The sequence below is a fragment of the Astatotilapia calliptera genome, chromosome 8 (assembly GCF_900246225.1).
Source record: "Astatotilapia calliptera chromosome 8, fAstCal1.2, whole genome shotgun sequence".
NCBI lineage: Eukaryota > Metazoa > Chordata > Actinopteri > Cichliformes > Cichlidae > Astatotilapia > Astatotilapia calliptera.
Genome location: NC_039309.1, coordinates 6525881 through 6544791, shown reverse-complemented (window position 1 = coordinate 6544791; position 18911 = coordinate 6525881). Strand labels below are relative to the sequence as shown.

Sequence of the window (18911 nt, the reverse complement as noted above, 5' to 3'; positions counted from 1 at the left end):
TGTTACACTGAAATCAGAATTAGTTCAAAAACTGATTAAAACAAATGGCAAACAAATTTGTGTTCCATTTGCTTGATTTATTATTTTTTCCAAAAACAATCAAAAGCATTTTTGATGCAAGTTTCAAAGACTATTATTGGCAAATAAATCAAACTTATACACAGAGACAGTATTTACAGTGTTGAACCTCCTTCTTTATATGCAGTTCTTTCTGGCACCGGATGCTTTTCAAGGGATGTGATCTAGGGAGACTCTTGGTCATAGATTCAAACTATTATTTACTTTGCCTTGTGACGTGGTGCTTTTTCCTTCCTGAAAAATGCACTGATTAACACTAAATTCCTCCTGGATGACTGGAAGAGATTGGTCTTTGCCTGGATCAAATTCAAAATAAAACTGAATATGCAAAGTGTATAAGACACAAATATGTGCCACAACAACCACTTTTAACCACAACTATTTGGATTTAGTGTCCCAGCAATCCCTGACTCATTGCCAAATTTATATTACTTTACAATAACTTCCCATGCTGTCCACGTGTTCAAACGTTTAGAGTATTATTACAGGTCAAAACTAGTCTCACCTTCAAGCCTTTTAGCCAAAATCCCAGTACTGGTTTTTGCCATCCTATGGCTCATAGTAAAAACTTTGTTTTCTTCTTTTTATTCAGTATTATCCATCCATCCTTCCACCTTCTTCTGCTTAACCGGGGCTGGGTTGCGGGGGCAGCAGCCTAAGCAGAGAAGCCCAGACCTCCCTCTCCCCAGCCACCTCCTCCAGCTTGTCCGGGGGAACACCAAGGCGTTCCCAGGCCAGCCGAGAGATATAATCTCTCCAGTGTTTCCTGGGTCTGCCCCAGGGCCTCCTCCCTGTGGGACATGCCTGGAACTCCTCAACCAGGAGGGCCGAGTAGGCATCCTTGTCAGATGCCCGAACCACCTCAGCTGGCTCCTTTCGATGTGGAAGAGCAGCGGCTCTACTCTGATCTCCTCCCTGAACTTCTCACCTTGAACTTCTCACCCTATTTCAAAGGGAGATGCCATCCACCCTTCGGAGGAAGCCCATTTCTGCCACCTGTATCCGCGATCTTGTTCTTTCGGTCACTACCCACAGTAGTGTAGCTTTTCCAATTTCTTTTTTTGGTTGACCATAGGTGAGAGTAGGGAATCACTACCTTATCATGGTGTAGGGAGTTTTGTGTTCCAGGGCTCCCAGGGGCTATGTTGTCCAGGGGCTTCTGCCCCCTGGTAGGGTCTCTTATAGCAAATTGGTCCTGGGTGAGGGACCAGACAAAGAGCAATTCAGAAGACCCCTATGAGAAGAACACCTAGGGAACAGTTCACCCTGCTCAGGATAGGGTTACGAGGGCCCCACTCTAGAGCCAGGTCCGGAGAGTTTGCCCGAGGGCAAGCGTCTGGTGGCCATCTTCCTAACCCATCCTGCAGGAAGACCCATCTTTCTGCAGGACCATCTCCTGCAGGAGGCACCGTTGGGGTCGGGTGCATTGTGAGCCGGATGGTGGCCAGGAGCGGTGTCCCTGATGGACCGATCCCTGGCTACCAAGACTAGCAGATGGGACATGGAATGTCACCTATTCAGTACTAAATTATAATAAAGTAATATTTTATACTGTAAAATTACAGCCGAGCCATCTTTTAAAGGGTTTTATAAACTGTCCAATGCAATAACAAAGACTTCTTACTGAATGACTTATCTTCTGCCAATCAGGCTAAGATGCTTGGTAGCCAAGGCACTCTAACCAGCAAGAACTCACTCAGCCATCACACTGGGTCTGATTTGGCAGATGACGAACAGAGCCTTGACCGTGATGAAATTGTCAAAGATTGCAATGGGAGAATTATTCCACGTCTGATGATCAGAGCGCCTACCATGAACGAGGTAAGTTATAGTTAGTGGTGCCTGTATGAGTGTTTTTAAAAACCTTTGCCTTGTCCATCTGCAATTGCATACCTTGACTTATGTGTTTTGAGAAATTCTCAAACTATATTTGTAGCACTTTGGTCAACATTGTTGGATATAAAGTACGTTTAAATAAAGACTCTATGCTATGCTATGCTATTTTACAGTCTGCCATGGATTATGAATGCAGAGAGAAGTCACTGGGCTCCGTTCACAGCATGCTTCAACTGGATGAACCATGCATGGCAGAGAGAACTGCTAGTGCTCTGACTGTGCTCACTGCAGCTGCCATGGAAGGTACAGCACCAAACACACACAATATTGATATCACACTAACAAAATTAGGATATGTTGTTTAGCTTTGATTAATGTAAGCTGAGGGCACAACAACATAACCTCTATTTCGGGGTAATGTTTTTTTTTTATACTGCGTGGAGAAATCTGGCATCTGGAAGTGTCGGGTGCCACTGGGGGTGAAGAAGAAATACACAAGGCTTAGCATTAGGTGCTCTGGTGTGAGCAATAATTCCTAAGATTATCAAGCAGTTGTTAACATTGTTCATTAATTTATCCAAGGCCGATACAGTGGAGTTGTCTTGAGCTTATCATAACGAGGCTAAATATATTGTGTGTAGCAGAGATTCCTGTCAAACATGGTGTTAAGCTAGATCTATTTCAGCACAGCTATAACCTGAAGCAACAAGACTTGGACTTTAGGTTGAAAGTTTAGGTTTAAGTGAGGTTTAATATTACCTTTTGTTTTCTGCCTCTTTCTCTAGAGTTGGAGGAGGCTCAGAGGCCATGCCCACCTGGCTGGTACAAATTTGCTGACCTTTTCCTGAAGTGGGACTGCTGTACCCCCTGGGTGGTCTTTAAAAAGCGAGTATACTTTGTTGTGATGGACCCTTTTGTTGACCTGGCTATCACTATCTGCATTGTGCTCAACACCCTCTTCATGGCCATGGAGCACTACCCCATGACCCCGGAGTTTGACTATATGCTGTCAGTGGGGAATCTGGTATGTGCTGCCTAACATTTTAAAATACTTTAAAGACATTGCTCAGATTTAAGGGGTGAAAAAAACATTTATCTTTTTTTAAAAGGTTTTTACAGGTATTTTCACAGCAGAAATGGTCTTCAAGCTTATTGCTATGGATCCCTACTACTACTTTCAAGTTGGCTGGAACATATTCGACAGCATCATTGTTACACTCAGTCTGGTGGAGTTGGGGCTGGCAAATGTTCAGGGTCTGTCAGTCCTCAGATCATTCCGTCTGGTGAGACACACTGATTAAATTTCTTTGCATCAGTTTAACACAGTGGAATTACCTGCTCTGCTATTACTAAATGTTTTTATTTATTTTTGTCCCATGTTTGGTGACAGCTTCGAGTTTTCAAACTGGCAAAGTCCTGGCCCACTCTCAACATGCTCATCAAGATCATCGGTAACTCAGTAGGGGCTTTAGGAAACCTGACTTTGGTACTGGCCATCATCGTCTTCATTTTTGCCGTCGTGGGCATGCAGCTCTTTGGCAAGAACTACAACGACTGCGTGTGCAAGATCTCCTTGGACTGTGAATTGCCGCGCTGGCACATGAACGACTTCTTCCACTCATTTCTTATCGTGTTTCGCATCCTGTGTGGGGAGTGGATCGAGACTATGTGGGACTGCATGGAGGTTGCCGGAACTGGGATGTGTTTAGTTGTCTTCATGTTGGTCATGGTCATTGGAAACCTAGTGGTGAGTCCAACAACTGCATGCTATCTTCAGACTGAAGATTGAAGAAAGAAAGTCTTAGTTATTTCAGTGATCCATCTAGGAGATTGTGAAGTAAATATTTGAGTATGTTAAGGAAAAACTTGTGAAACTTTTTTTTGTTGGAGCTGGAGGAAAGAACTGTTTATGCGGATCAGCCAAAAGATTAAAACAACCTCTCTTATACCGTGCATGCCCCAGTCGTGCAGCCAAGAAAATTTTGACCCATCAGTGCAGGATCACCTGACCTCCTCACCCCTGTGGTTCGAGACTTCAGATCCTCTGTGTTCTGTGGGTTGTTGCATAGTATCCATGGATCAGGCTTGTTATGGCACCTCTCACGGGTGTTTTGAGATTTTTCATGTTCCTCAAGCTGCTCCTGAGCAGTTTTTGTTGTTTGATTGGACTCATTGCCCAACTGGGGATCTAGATGAATGACATGTGTCAGAGTGACATTTATTTCCCAGGAGATTGTTTCAGTCCAACATATACAATTTAACAGAACAGCCTTTGAACTGATTGAGAGTGATGAGGCTTCAGGGTTTGTAATGCTTTCTGAAGAATTCTGAGTGTCTGTAGCATGAAAACGCTGCCCCCTGACCTTTTTATCTTGGCCTCACGAAACAAGGCCATACAGACCATCACTGTCAGACATCATTTCAGCATCATATTTAATGACTAGAGCCAAATCCATTTCCTATCAGGTTATTCATAGAAATGAAAAGGAAATGGCTCATCATCAAGGTTTGAAGTATTGTGTTAGGCACGCTGTGCCAAAATTGTTGAGGCTTCTTGGATCTTAAAGTTACTTACCCACTGTTAAACCTGAGCATGCTTACTTAACACATGAATGTACACTTTTTTCTCTAATAATGAGGCAAATAATATACTTACAAGGTTCATGGGAGGGGGTTTCTATTTAAATCTAATGACTTAAGCTACCAAACAGTGGTTTTGACCTTGAGTATGCGCTAAGATCCGGCTCAAGTAAGCATGCTGCCACTGATGGAACAAACGCGGACAGCTGAGCGAGCACAGCTCAGGTGGCAGTGCGTCTGGGTGTAAAAGAGAAGTCATTTGATAGCAGATTGAACTCTAATCGATGTAGAGGTAATCATATTGAGCCATCAACACCACAGCATATGGAGCAGAGAAGATTTAAAGGGGACTTATTATGTTTTTATTTATTTTATGTCATACATTACTGTTAGAATGGTGGATGATCATTCTGTGTGAGATGGGCAGCCAATTAGAATAAACTTGGCTCAGAGGGAGGGGCTTATTTTGAACTGAGAATCACGCAGAGTATTTTCTTTAGTTGAATGAGCATGAAATCACCACTAGCTTTTATGCATAGTTTTTATTAAACAAATGATAATATAACATCAGCTCAAGCTGCTGGCTGTGCCTTCAGATAAAACCAAAAGTAATGAGTTTTAAATGTTTAGATTTTTTTTTTTAAATTTTAATCTATTTTGCAGCAAGAAATTGACTGGGTACATTTCCTATAGGCCACACTGTTCCTCTAAGACAAGGAAGAAATGTCTCACTTCATCAGGTTACCGGAACTGTACAAAGCTAATGGAATTAGCTGACAAATCACCTGAATTATATTCCAGGAGACTAGGAACATGACCCTGAAAAACACTATAACCTCTACCACAGTTATTTTTTCCACTCATCAAAGATCATCAAATCCATTTCCGATCTTTCATTGTTACGTTTGGTTTTTGTGCAGCTCATATTGTCCATCAGCTTTATTTTCTTATTGACATCTCTGACACTGGAATAAACGAGATGAGCATTCCCACTAGTCCATGTAACCATGATCTCCTGCTAAACCTGGGAAATAGAAGCCGTGAAATCAAATAACATGTTTGAGTAACTAAAGATAGCTGCATCTGAGACAGGAGGCAGACAACATAATATTTACTGATGTGACGTCACAGGAACAATATGGTATATGATGTCTGCTTGAGCTATTCCAAACTTGTGTTTGGTTCAGCAAAGTTAGTACAGTTTTACTCACTAATCACTGGATATAAACTTGATCACTGTTTTGCAGTCGAGTAATGATTCCTAATTCTCACTTCTTTAGGCATCACTTTGACTGTCAAATATTTATTTTCACTAAACAAAATGAACAATAAGAAGCTGTTAATTACCTTCATTACTCTTTGAACTCAGGTGCTGAACCTCTTTTTGGCCTTACTGCTCAGCTCGTTCAGTGGAGACAACCTTTCTGCAGGAGAAGATGACGGAGAGATGAACAATCTCCAGATTGCCATCGGCAGGATCACACGGTTCATCGACTGGTTTAAAGCGTTCATCATTCAAACTATCTTGCGGACTCTTGGCAGAAAGCCCAAGGAGCCTGACGAGGGCCCTGCTGATGACGTCGACCCTAAAACGGAAGGAATTGAAATGAACCATTTGGACACCAGTCAGACTTTCAAACTGGCAGATGGGATATCAGATTGCCTAGTTGAAGGCCGGCCTTCTGGATTTATTGTGGATGGAGAGTTTAGTCTTAGTGTGCCAATTGCCCAGGGAGAGTCAGACTTTGAAAATCTGGGAGAGGACGATGAGGATGATGAAGATGAAACCAGTGATTCCAATGATGATAATCACTCTGAGAGTTTAGATGAGGGACATAGCCAGCAGAATACCGTAAGAAAACTTCTTATCCAAAGTCTTATAAAGTTTATTTCAAATAATTGCCATCTTGTGATCTATTATTCATCTCAAAATAAGATTTTAACAGCTCTTGACCACCAACGATAAATTGTATTGGTTAATTCATTCATTCATTCATTCATTCACGAGTCCAACTTGACTTTTTTGTTTTCAAATTTGCAGCTAAAATTCAATTAATCAGGAAATATATATCCAGCATAAGTAAAATTCGACTTTGGTTAACAAACTGGCAACATAGCTTAAACATGTATTGGAACTTTGTATTAGGAAATTTACCAAACATTAAAATAAATCCTAACTATCATCAGAATATATATATTTTTGTAACTGTTGGAAATAAGGCAGCAAAGAAAATAATTATTCTCAAAATAAATAATACCGGATGTTGTTCCTGACGTAACCTCAAAGGGATTTGTCTGTGCTCCCAGGATCCCCATAATGTATTTTTGGGACAATAAACTTGTGTGCTGGATGTTTCTCAAACTCCTATGAACGCTTAATAAAGTTTGTTTTCTGTTCGTCTGCTGTTTCAGGAAAATGTGAAAGATCAAATTAGTATCCCAGGAAATATCAAAGTGAGTTAACAGTATTTTCATCTGTGTGATTGCATAAGGCATTTGCATCTGAACTTTAACTGTGATTCTTGTCTAGCTGATGGGTGCTCGGAATAGTGAAGATTCTTCAGTATGCAGCACAGCAGACTATCGACCACCTGAGCCTGAACCGGAAATAGAAGAGCCAGAGCCACTGGAGCCAGAGGCGTGCTTCACTGACAGTATGAACAACAATTTTATTAAATAAGCAAAACTAAAAAGTCACAGAAGTCTTTTTCAGTAGCCATTCTGTAATCTGACATTATGAGGTAATCGCAAACCTTTCCACTTTTCTCAGACTGTGTGAGGCGCTGGCCATGTCTGATGGTGGACATCACCCAAGACAAAGGCAAAAAATGGTGGAACCTCCGCAAGACCTGCTTTACTATTGTGGAGCATGATTGGTTTGAAACCTTCATAATCTTTATGATCCTCCTCAGCAGTGGAGCTCTTGTGAGTGTTGTCATAACAGCAACAAATTTAGAAACGATGACCTTTTTATGATAGCGTTAAGACACTGATCCTGTCATGACACATATCTAGGTAGATAATGTTTTCTTTTGGCAGGCTTTTGAAGATATATACATAGAAAAGCGCCGAACGATCAAGATAATTCTGGAGTATGCTGACAAGATTTTCACCTACATATTTGTCATCGAGATGCTCCTTAAATGGGTTGCATATGGCTTCAAGACCTATTTCACCAATGCCTGGTGTTGGCTAGACTTTTTCATTGTAGATGTAAGTTTCACTGCTTGCCTGTATGTGATAATACATCTCCTATGCCAGAAAGGTTTTGTGATAGCACTTGAATGGGAAATGTTTTGATTCTGCTACAGATTTCCCTGATTAGTTTAGTTGCCAACTGGATGGGCTACTCTGACCTTGGGCCAATCAAATCCCTCAGAACCCTCAGAGCACTAAGGCCTCTTCGCGCACTATCAAGATTTGAAGGGATGAGGGTAAGTTATTGGCTGCTAATGCTTGTTTCATATGGAATTTGTAATACTTAATGTTAACATTATAATATTTTGAATGGTTAACACTGATTTAGAAGATGCAAACCTGTCATGTTTGATGCACTCTTGTACTAATTTGCCTGGCTTTGTCCAACTGTGTTTGTTGAATGCATGCTTAAACCACAGCTGCTGTAACAGAGGTGACTGAGGTGAGTTTCCCGGAGTCAGTTGACTAACTAATCAATGCATTCACTTAAGTAAGATTATTGTTGTAGCCCTGTGCAAAAGTCTTGAACCACCACTCATTTCTTTCTTTTCTTTTTTCCTTTCCAAGGAGTCAGACATTCTTGTTATTTTAAAGTGTTTTTGAGCAAGTTTTCCTTTGTTTCTGAAGATCTTTCAAAGCTTTTCTTTGGACATTAGCTGCTTTTTCACTCATTTTCAGTCAGGTTCTTGTACCCGACCTTATCTTTCCTTTTATTTTTGTTTATTTGTTTGTTAAGTCACCTAAGATTGACCTATAAATCATTCAAGTATAAAAGATGTATTCAACTCAAAGGATCAGTATTGTGTGTCAGCAAATAACAGTTTAGCCAAGAACCAATTTGAATTGTATCTTTAAGCACTTTGTTTCTAGCAGCCTGTTGCAAAAGCACATAATGTTCTCTTTTCTTTAGCTGAGTCTATAAAACATGACATGCAGTCTGGGATCATTTTGGTAGAGAACGAAACAAAAGTCAAGAAGCCTGGAGAACTAGACCAGAGGACTCCTTTTAGGAAACAGAATAAAACTTGCCTAAGAAAGCTCAGACTACAATATAGAAAATAGGTGGCAATGCCAAATATTGACTTGAAATCTTGTTAGGGTTCTAAAAACTCTGTTTGTGACTTACATACTGTGCTCTCATGAATATTTGCACCTTTCAATAAATTGCTCCACCTATTTCCCATCTTGCTAACAAATTATAGAGAAATGTGGGGTGCTTTTGCACAGTACTTCAGGTCTTACAGCTGAATAAATTACTGAATAAATCTGAATATCTATTGCAAAGTTCTAAACAGAGTCTTGTCTTGTGGGGCAGGTGGTGGTAAACGCTCTCGTTGGAGCAATTCCCTCCATCTTCAACGTGCTACTGGTGTGTCTGATTTTTTGGCTCATCTTCAGCATCATGGGAGTTAATTTGTTTGCTGGGAAGTTCTACCGCTGCATCAACACCACATCGGAGGAGCTTTTCCCCATCACTGAAGTCAATAACCGGAGCGACTGCATGGCCATCAAAGAAGCGACACAGGAGGCCCGCTGGGTCAACATGAAAGTCAACTATGACAATGTTGGACAAGGCTACCTGTCCCTACTTCAAGTGGTGAGGTGTTTTGTTTGAGTTAAAGAAAATTAGTAGTCATATTTACTGATACATATTTTAAATAAATGTTTTCACTGACTGCAGGCAACTTTTAAAGGTTGGATGGACATCATGTATGCTGCTGTCGACTCAAGAGAGGTAATGATTTTGTGTCTTTGAAGTTCTGGTGAGCTGCATAAAGGAATCCTCATCTGGGGCAATAAATTGCGACTATGAGTCCAATTACAATTATTTCCTTAGAAGAGCATGTATGCATTGCAATCCGACATTATAAAATATCCGATGAATCAAATGAAGAAAATCTTCCAACCTGTAACTGAGCAAATGATGATGATTAGGCATTTATTCACCTGTATTTTTTCTACTTAGGTGGAAGAGCAACCATCCTACGAAATCAACCTCTACATGTACATGTACTTTGTCATATTCATTATCTTTGGCTCTTTCTTCACACTTAACCTCTTCATTGGGGTCATTATTGATAACTTTAGTCAGCAAAAGAAAAAGATAAGTATAAGACTTTGTTCATCTGAAATAGTGCCTGTGCAAAAGCATTGAGTGTTTTCTTTCCTATTTTCAAGTGTACAATTTTATAACTTTAAACCACATAGACTTGTGACATTATTTAAATTCCTATAATTACGTTTGAATTCTGCTTTTTCCGCACTTTGGAGATGAAGACATCTTTATGACTGATGAACAGAAAAAGTACTATGAAGCCATGAAGAAACTTGGTTCCAAGAAGCCACAGAAGCCAATTCCTCGTCCAACGGTAAGACATTATGATTATTTTAGTTTTCTGTATTAGCAATGCTTTATGTTGATCAGTCCAAGACTGGAAAACTTGCATGTATGAATGACATCATCAGAAGTAATGATGCTTCACGTTGGCATGCATAACGTGGCTATGTTCACCTTTTCTGCACACTACTTGTGTTAACAGGCCAAATGACTTTCCTGGATTTGTATTTCTGTTCCTCACTGCTCTCGATTTGCTTCCTCTCCTTTACAGAACCTAATCCAGGGCATAGTGTTTGACTTCATCAGTCAGCAATTCTTTGACATCTTCATTATGGTCCTCATTTGCCTCAATATGGTGTCCATGATGGTGGAAACAGATGACCAAAGTGCAGAGAAAGAGGATTTCCTCTTTAAGTTAAACGTGGCTTTCATTGTGGTCTTCACTGGAGAGTGTGTGTTGAAGGTCTTTGCCCTGCGGCAGTACTACTTCACCAATGGATGGAACATTTTTGATTTTGTCGTGGTCATCTTGTCAATAGCTGGTGGGTAATTAATGAATTAAAAGTACAGCTGTGAATTGCTAATTTGGTCCAGCAGATATATTGATACATTGTTGCTTTTCTGTGTGTTTTCTTTCAGGTACAATGCTCTCAGACCTAATTGAGAAGTACTTTGTGTCACCAACTCTTTTCAGGGTGATCAGACTGGCCAGGATAGGCAGGATTCTACGTCTTATTAAAGGAGCTAAGGGCATTCGGACGCTTCTATTTGCCCTGATGATGTCCCTACCTGCTCTATTCAATATTGGTCTCCTGCTCTTCCTCAATATGTTCATCTTCTCTATATTTGGGATGTCAAATTTTGCCTATGTCAAAAAGGAGGCTGGGATTGATGATATATTTAATTTTGAAACATTTGGAGGAAGCATTATCTGCTTGTTCCAGATTACAACATCTGCAGGCTGGGATGGACTTCTACTTCCAATGCTGAACCGGGAGCCTCCAGACTGTGATCCAGACTTTGAGCATCCTGGCACAAATGTAAAGGGCAACTGTGGAAGCCCTGGCATGGGCATGGTGTTCTTCTGCAGTTACATCATCATCTCATTCTTGGTGGTGGTCAACATGTATATTGCGATCATCTTAGAGAACTTCAATGTGGCTCAGGAGGAAAGCAGCGATCCACTCAGTGAGGACGACTTTGAGATGTTCAATGAGACATGGGAGAAATTTGACGTTGATGGAACTCAGTTTATTGAGTATAGCCAGCTCTCAGATTTTTGTGATACCTTGCAGGAGCCACTGAAGGTTGCCAAACCCAACCTGTTCCAGCTGATCGAAATGGATCTCCCCTTGGTTGCTGGAGATAAGATCCACTACTTGGATGTGTTGATGGCTGTCACTCAGTTGATCTTGGGAAACACAGTGGAGATGGAAGCAATACGGAATAGCACTGAGGAAAAATTTAAGGATAGCAAAGACACCTTTGCACCAGTTATCACAACGGTGCGCCACAAAGAAGAGCAGAGGGCCGCTGTGGTTATTCAGAGGGCTTACCGCAGCCATCTTCTGAGGCGCTGCTTATGCCATGCAGCTTTTATGCATCGATCTAAGAAGATGGGGAGAAAGAAAGAAGGTGACGATCCACCAGAAAAAAAAGGGTTGATTGCACGAAGGTTAGGGGTTCTCTATGGGAGTAATGCAGAGCTTGCTGAGGAAATGGAGCAAGCAGCTTTAGAAACTTTGGCAAGACAACAGCCCTCTAATCCTGAGGCAATGTCACATTACAGAGAGGCACGGTGCTGTCCAGAAACCCCCGTGCAAAATATTGTCGTTGTTCCTGTAGAAGTCACTAATGAGGTTTTATTGCATTCTGCCCCCAACCAACACCTCTTGACTCTACAAGAAAACCTGACAGAGTCAGTTGTATAGTAAACTGCACAATATAATTATTTGTCTCTTCCCTCTATTCTTTTTTTTTTTTTTTTTAACAGTGATGGAAACTGTTCTTGTTAATGTATAAGTGTTGCTGATATGCTTTTTAACTCTAGATACAGAAGAGTCTAACTGATGTTTCGAATGCAGTTTTTATCCCTAAACTTAAGAATCTATTCCTCTTTTTTTTCATGCTACATTTAATTTTCTTGGGTATTGAAAGTGAAACTGAAGTGTGTACTGCCAAGCAGGTTCAAAATAACAGGGTTTTTGTGTGCAAAAGTGCGCGTTAACTGCCTTGACAAAACCTACAGGTTCAGTTTTAAGGTTCAGTTCAGTTTTAATGAGTTCAGTTGGTGGTGGTGGTTCACAAGTTAACAGAGAAAGTTGGTTACCAACTTTCTCTGTTAACCCCAGTTTTCTGTTTCAGGCTCAGGGAAATTTGATGCTTTCTTCTACACAAAATAAACAAATTTCCTTGCATCAGTAGGGAGGAAAAGGAGGCAAAATCAAACAAAAATAAAAAAAAATATGATGAGAAGAACACACCAGAAAACTGCTAATGTTGTAAATCCACATGAATATATGTGTTTTACCATTCTCGTCAGTTACACATAGGAGGTCTGAAACTTCAAACTATATTTCATCATGATATTGATGAACGATAATGATGGAATAAACATGAAATCGTACATATACATTTCATGCATCATCAAATTAACGTGTGCTAATTCTCGTGGCAATGCGAAGCTTGGAGTTTGCGCTGTTGCAATTAGACTGGGGTATTACGCTAATAATAGTCTGTGGCTCAGCTGGTATTAAAATAACATTCTCTCAGCTCAGAATCATATTTCATTAAAAGAACTTTTGAAAACACAACACTTACAGCTAATTATACCTAACCTATCTGGGTTAAAATAGGTTTTAGTGACACTAAAATCTCTGGTTTAAGTCTGAACATACCTTGTCGTACACCCCTCAATGTTTCCTTCATAGAAACATAAAACTTAACAAAATTGGTCAAGGAAAATTGTGATTTAATGCACAATTCAAAAATAATGAAACAGTAAGATATGATTTCTTTCAGTTTAACAGAAATACAAGATCTAATATTTATTTTAACCTTTTTTATCCAATAAAAATATGCTAGACTTTACTGTAGGCTGAAACATTATTGTGGACTAGAATCTGTTTTATGGTAAATTTCTAGTGGGAAGAAAACAAACAAACAAACAAAAAAAAAAACAGAAAGAAAAACAAAGGCAAAACCTAAATTGAGATAAGCTAACAATAGCTGATTCACATGAACGTGAATCAGAACAGATGGATTGCAAAAACTATGATGAAAAACATGAACATAAACCAAAGCTTGAAAATAATCCTGTGACTTGAAGTCCATGATGCTAGACAAACAGATAACCCGACACTGAACAGAGAACGACAGAGGACCTAAATACACAGGATAATGATAATGAGGGAAGTGAAAACACCTGGGGATAATGAGCTGACACAATTGAATCTGAATGCAACAGGGGAAGTACAACTAAACACACTGAACATGGAACACCAGACCCTTCAAAGTAAAACAGGAAACAACAGAACGTAGACAAGACAAGACAAGCTTGACAACGTGAACACAAAGACATTACAAATGACAGACTTCACAGGGGACAGGAAAAGACTCATATCAGGAGACATAGACGAAACATAAACTAAAACTCAACTAAGACAAATTAATAATACTGGAACAAGTATTATCTCAATATATAAGAAGCAAAGAAAATACAAAATAAAACAAAAAAATCATAATTCATGTTATCAAAAGGTAGAGTATAAAAGACTAATATTAGTGTTTTATTATTAATTAGGTACCAGATGACTTTCTATGGGGAATCTGTTTTGTACACAGGTAAATAAATTGCTATAAAATAGAGTCTCTGGATCTCATTGTCCCTCTCTTTCTGTGAAACTACTTATTAGTTAACAATGGGGTTAACTAAACCCACATGGTGTGGCTAATATAGTTAGCATCTGTTCCTAACAGGCTCATTCAGGCAGGCCCAGTTTATATTGCACTATTTATGTCCCTCCAAGTCAAATAAGAGCAGTTCACTGCACTCCACTGAATGATTTCAAAGGTTATTTCCCACTTACATACTGTATGCATGTTTATATTTACATTTTTTGGTCCCTTCAGATATCAGATGTTCTCAAAACCTAAATCAGCCATGTTTGGCCATTTCATAGCTGGATTTCCCTTTCAGCATTCAGGTTTGAACGCTGTCTGTAAACTTACAATGTGATGTTTTTATGTTAATGTGGCTGTATTAGAGAACTGCTAAGCACATACTTACTCGTTGTGCATTAAAAGGAAGTTTCGTCTCAGGTTAGATCACAAGATGCAAGGCACACACATTGAATGGTTGAATAAAAAAAAAAAAACATGTGCCACTTTCCAAAATGTAGTTAATCAGATCTTTTTACAAATTTACAAGAAAACCTGCAGTGGATTTAGTCATATAAACATGTTAATTCTCTTGCTTTTGTCTAAGTCTTAATAGAAATTATGATGTCTTACTTTAAATATATGGTACTGTGTAAAACTTGCAGGCAGTTTTAAAAGTAATTTCATATAAACATATTTTTTTTAAATTTAGCAATAAACTTCATTTAAAGTGCAGTAAACACAGAAAGAAATCAAATAAAATCACTCTTTGTGAATATAATTTATTTCGAGAAAGGTACCACTCCTCTTTGGTACTTCGTCATGCAGTATTATTATTATTATTATTATTTTATTTTTTCATTTTAATTTGCACAGGTAGGTTGTCCCAAGCATCCTAAAGACTTTCCTTGACTGTTTTGTGGATTTATTTTTTCTCTTCATGCAGTTCTCGACTCACAAAATGATGTTGATATCTGATCAGATGCCCCTTTACATTCTGCACAGTACTGTATATACATGAATAACATATGCACTTTTACAGTTTTCTAGCTTGTTTTTTTTTAACAATAAGCAATAACATGTCTATTTTCATTGAGTTTGACACTGTTCCAATTTCATCTTTGGAGAAGGTACATAAATTATGAATGTTTCCTCCACAAGGGGTCTCTCTTGTCATATCCTGCTGCTACAGCATGGCAGTTTTTCCTGTCAGGAGACTGTAACGTGACCATCCGAACTCCTATGTGAGACTGAGACACCGCTGCACCACTCAGCTATAGTGTCCTCTCATGGGACAGTCATATTCACAAGACAGTGTCCTCTTTTTGTTTACATTTCTACTGGAGGAAAAGACACATGGGGAGCTTTGCTGGTACAACCTACAATCACCTACAATGTTGCTTGTACATACTTTTTTCTTTTTTTCTTCTGAAATGTACATTTATATCATTTTGTTATTTTAAAACTATGTTGTTAGAATAAAACAGTTATTGTAAAGAAAAGTAGGCTGTGCGATCACTTGTCAGTTACTACTTTGTCTTGTCTGTGAAATTGCATTGATGCACTGTAGCCCTCTGCTGGTGGAGAGGTTGACAGCAACACTAAAAACTGAAGATGGAAAACAACCAAGAGAACATAATGTAGTGACTTTTTACTCTTTAAAAAAGCCACTATAGTCAGACTTTTTAATGAACTATGCTTTACATTAATCTCTATGTCTATGAGTGTCCATCTTTTTGCATAATTATAAGAAATGTAGGTTAATGAGTAAGAAAAAGCACATTAAAAAAGCCTCATCACTAAGGAGCAACACTTCGAGAGCTCTACTTTAACCTCCTCAAAAACAACTTACAACTGTTAAACATGTGCAATGTGTTTTTTTTTGTTTTGTTTTTTTACAGTCAAACCATTTTTATTAACAGGGGATTAATTGAGGCCCTAACTTAATAGCAGGTTCTATGTTGAAAAATATGCATTCACTGACTTTTTCAAGCATGAGTGTTAGTAGATTAAAAAGCACCCTGTTTCTGTCATGGAGTGGGACGATGGGATTTTTGATTTATTTGCATTTTATGTCATTTCATTCTGCATCACCCAGCTAGAGATCACCTCTGCAAATGCATGTTTCTAGTGACTGTTTTCTTGCCACCTGGTTTTCAATGCTACTCTTTTTTTGGTTGTTTTTTTTCTTCAGGCCCTAATGTCTAGTAAACCAAATTGGTTGAGGTTGGCAACATTTTTTTAACAAGTAGGATTAATCCAGAATTTTTACATCAAATAATTAGAAAACTGTAAATAGATCTGTCACAATTAAGAGCCAAACACCAAATGACATTTAATTTTGTAGATTTTGTGCTTGCATTTTACTTTTGATTGATTAAATAAATCAGCTTTGCAAACAATTGCAGCCACCATTTCTTATAAAAATGTAAAGGTTTGACATCCTAAACATTGCAAATCTTTTTGGAAATATTTCTTTTCTTTTAGGAGAGGTACAGCATTTCTAGTTATTACATATTTCTTGAAAGAAGCTTTTTATCTCTTCCTTACAGACTGTGATAGGTGATAAAAATCCACACTGTACGCAAAAATCGAGGACTCTGCTGTGCGGAGTTTATCAGCTTTAAAAATTAGGGAAATGAGATCAGCTTGACTGACCTGAAAACTTCACTCTTGACTGCAGCTTTATGTTGCATAACAAGATTGAGAGTCCACAGCAAAGCTAAAAGCTCTTTGGGGGATGTACCGAGCCACATAATGGCATTGTATGTTGTGTTCGTACAATTCTCATTCTCAAATATATTTATTATTTATAGGTTTATATTTTTCTTAGTTTGTTTATTTATTTTACTGTATATTCCATTTTTTATTTTCAGTTCACTTTAGTTTCAGTTAGTTTCCAGAGCTGATTTGGTCGTTTCAGTTTAGTTTTTTATTAGTTTCAGTCTTAGTTTTAGTTTTATACCATTATAACATGGGTGGCATTCAGAAGTTTAGAACATTTATTGCTATGCACATCATTTTAATATCATTTAGCCAAGCACTCATTTAGCCAAACACTCCCAAAACACGCCTGTGTTAAAGCTTCCTGATGCTTGTCGGGTTGACAAATTTGTGTGTAGTAAGAAGGACTAAAATGAACAAAGACTGAGATGATCAGGTGTTTTGAGCTGAGTTTAATTCAACAGTACCTTTATTTTTTTGTTCTTTTTCATAAGTTCATAACTTATAAAAGAGTAAACAATCCTCCAACTCTTACCCATTAGTTGAGCTTGTGTGACTCGAGGCACAGAGAGGGGACTGGCATGGCCTTTATTGGCAGAAGACTAAAGAAGTTTGTGTGTCTTTGCAATTCAATCCCCCCAAAACAACAACATTGTGTTTTTTAAAATCTCCATCTAGTTTTAAGAACCACCACTGCATGTATTAGTGCAACTAACCAAACCATCCTGTAACAAATGACAGTCACACAGACGGTTTTCTGTCTAACACCACTGGGTATTTATGCCCAAAAGGAGGCTTTGGTTTACAATTAGACTTTAGGCTAACTAAAGTCTAAAAAAGCCTGCTATTTTCACTTGAACTCACAAAATTTGGCAAGTTAGATGTGAGTCAACGTTCATTCATAATTAAAAATTCAGACATTAGACAAACTACTTATAAAATACCTGATTTTTGCAAGACAGACAGCAGAAACAGATTAAACATGAGGAGAATGCTATAATACTACAAGCCTGGTTAGAATGATGAGCATATAAAAGTTCCCTGTAATCGGTTAAATATAAATGATTACAGGTAGTTAGTTACTGATACCTGATAGTCATTTCTTCACACTTTTCTGCTATACAAAATTATGAACTACTATCTTATGGCAGCTATTTCAAATAAATGTAATGAAGGCTAAATGAGCATATCATAGCTACCATGCTTTTGTAATGTGTCACTAATTTCTCTGGTCATATATACTTTTATTTCTCTGGTGCTAATTTATTATACAAAATAACTACCAAAAGGCAATGATAGCTACTTTAATAGCCATTATTTCCCTTTCGGACAAATTTGGATTTGTCACTTGATTTGTCACCTCTTGCCACTGATTTTCAGAGCATTTCTGAGGAAGCTTTGGCAAATTGTGTATATATGGATCAACTTAAGGGCCAGGTTTATCTCTCAGGCCCTGTTTCAGGTAATTGGTAGGGTTTTTTTCTGTTATTTTTCATACATAACTTTCAGTTACTGCTAATTTACCACAGATATATATTGCTATATATCGCCACTTCTTCTTCTGTCCTTCACTTTTCCAGTTACCTCATTTCTTTAAGGATACACTGCACACCATGCCAAAATATGCTAGCTTTCTGGTAAAAGCTCTCTATAAATTGGGGTTTTCGTTCTGAAGAGACCATTTAAAATTGGTTCTTTGCCAATTTGCTTGTGAACTAGTTCATCAATTTCAATAGGTGCCATTTTTATGCTGGAATGATTCATAGTTGAGTGTTGAGTGGTTTAAAAACTGTAGAAACTTTAGTCCAAGCCTGGAGAATTGTTGCTAAAGACCACTGCTAAAGACATATTTGACTCATTGGAAACAAAACAAACAAACAAATAAAAAGGGTTGAAAAGTCTCAACGACTTTTGCAGAGTATAGTATCTTCTTTTGCATACTGTGTCTTGTAAATGGTCTTTTTAAAAAGGAATTACATGTTTAAAAACGATCTGCTTTGGTTTCTTGACCATAAAAGCTTTCTATAGAAATCTAAGTTATCTAAAACCATCATCTTGGCATCAATATTGAAACTATGATATTATATTGGCTGTAGTATCACTAATCATAACCTTAATGTTTAGCTTAATAATGCTGTTTCATCTGTCCCTAAAAATGGAACATTTAATCACACGGGTTACCGACAGTAAAAGTGTGGGCTGTTATTTTGGTTCAACGATAGAGCCCTCTTCCTCTTATTTGCCTGCCTGCATGGTGACAGAAGACAGACTGCACACC

General features: G+C 38.4%; 1 protein-coding gene across 4 annotated transcripts in view; it reads left to right on the top strand.

Annotated features, from left to right (window-relative positions):
• The window catches only part of scn4aa (sodium channel, voltage-gated, type IV, alpha, a), a 30509-nt gene extending 15883 nt beyond the window's left edge, over positions 1-14626 (top strand). For 3 of the 4 annotated variants that reach the window (XM_026178172.1, XM_026178171.1, XM_026178173.1), the window contains exons 11-27: positions 1729-1899; positions 2088-2217; positions 2700-2938; positions 3024-3197; positions 3305-3661; positions 5864-6346; positions 6907-6948; positions 7025-7148; positions 7265-7419; positions 7534-7707; positions 7806-7928; positions 9008-9289; positions 9374-9427; positions 9659-9796; positions 9957-10061; positions 10302-10572; positions 10670-14626. In XM_026178172.1, coding sequence (XP_026033957.1) covers positions 1729-1899; positions 2088-2217; positions 2700-2938; positions 3024-3197; positions 3305-3661; positions 5864-6346; positions 6907-6948; positions 7025-7148; positions 7265-7419; positions 7534-7707; positions 7806-7928; positions 9008-9289; positions 9374-9427; positions 9659-9796; positions 9957-10061; positions 10302-10572; positions 10670-11961 — 4314 coding nt within the window. In that variant the 3' untranslated portion in view covers positions 11962-14626. Of the gene's footprint in view, positions 1-1728; positions 1900-2087; positions 2218-2699; positions 2939-3023; positions 3198-3304; positions 3662-5863; positions 6347-6906; positions 6949-7024; positions 7149-7264; positions 7420-7533; positions 7708-7805; positions 7929-9007; positions 9290-9373; positions 9428-9658; positions 9797-9956; positions 10062-10301; positions 10573-10669 lie in introns of those variants that run through there. The other variant, XM_026178174.1, reaches the window with a different exon arrangement.
• Positions 14627-18911: the final 4285 nt, after the last annotated feature.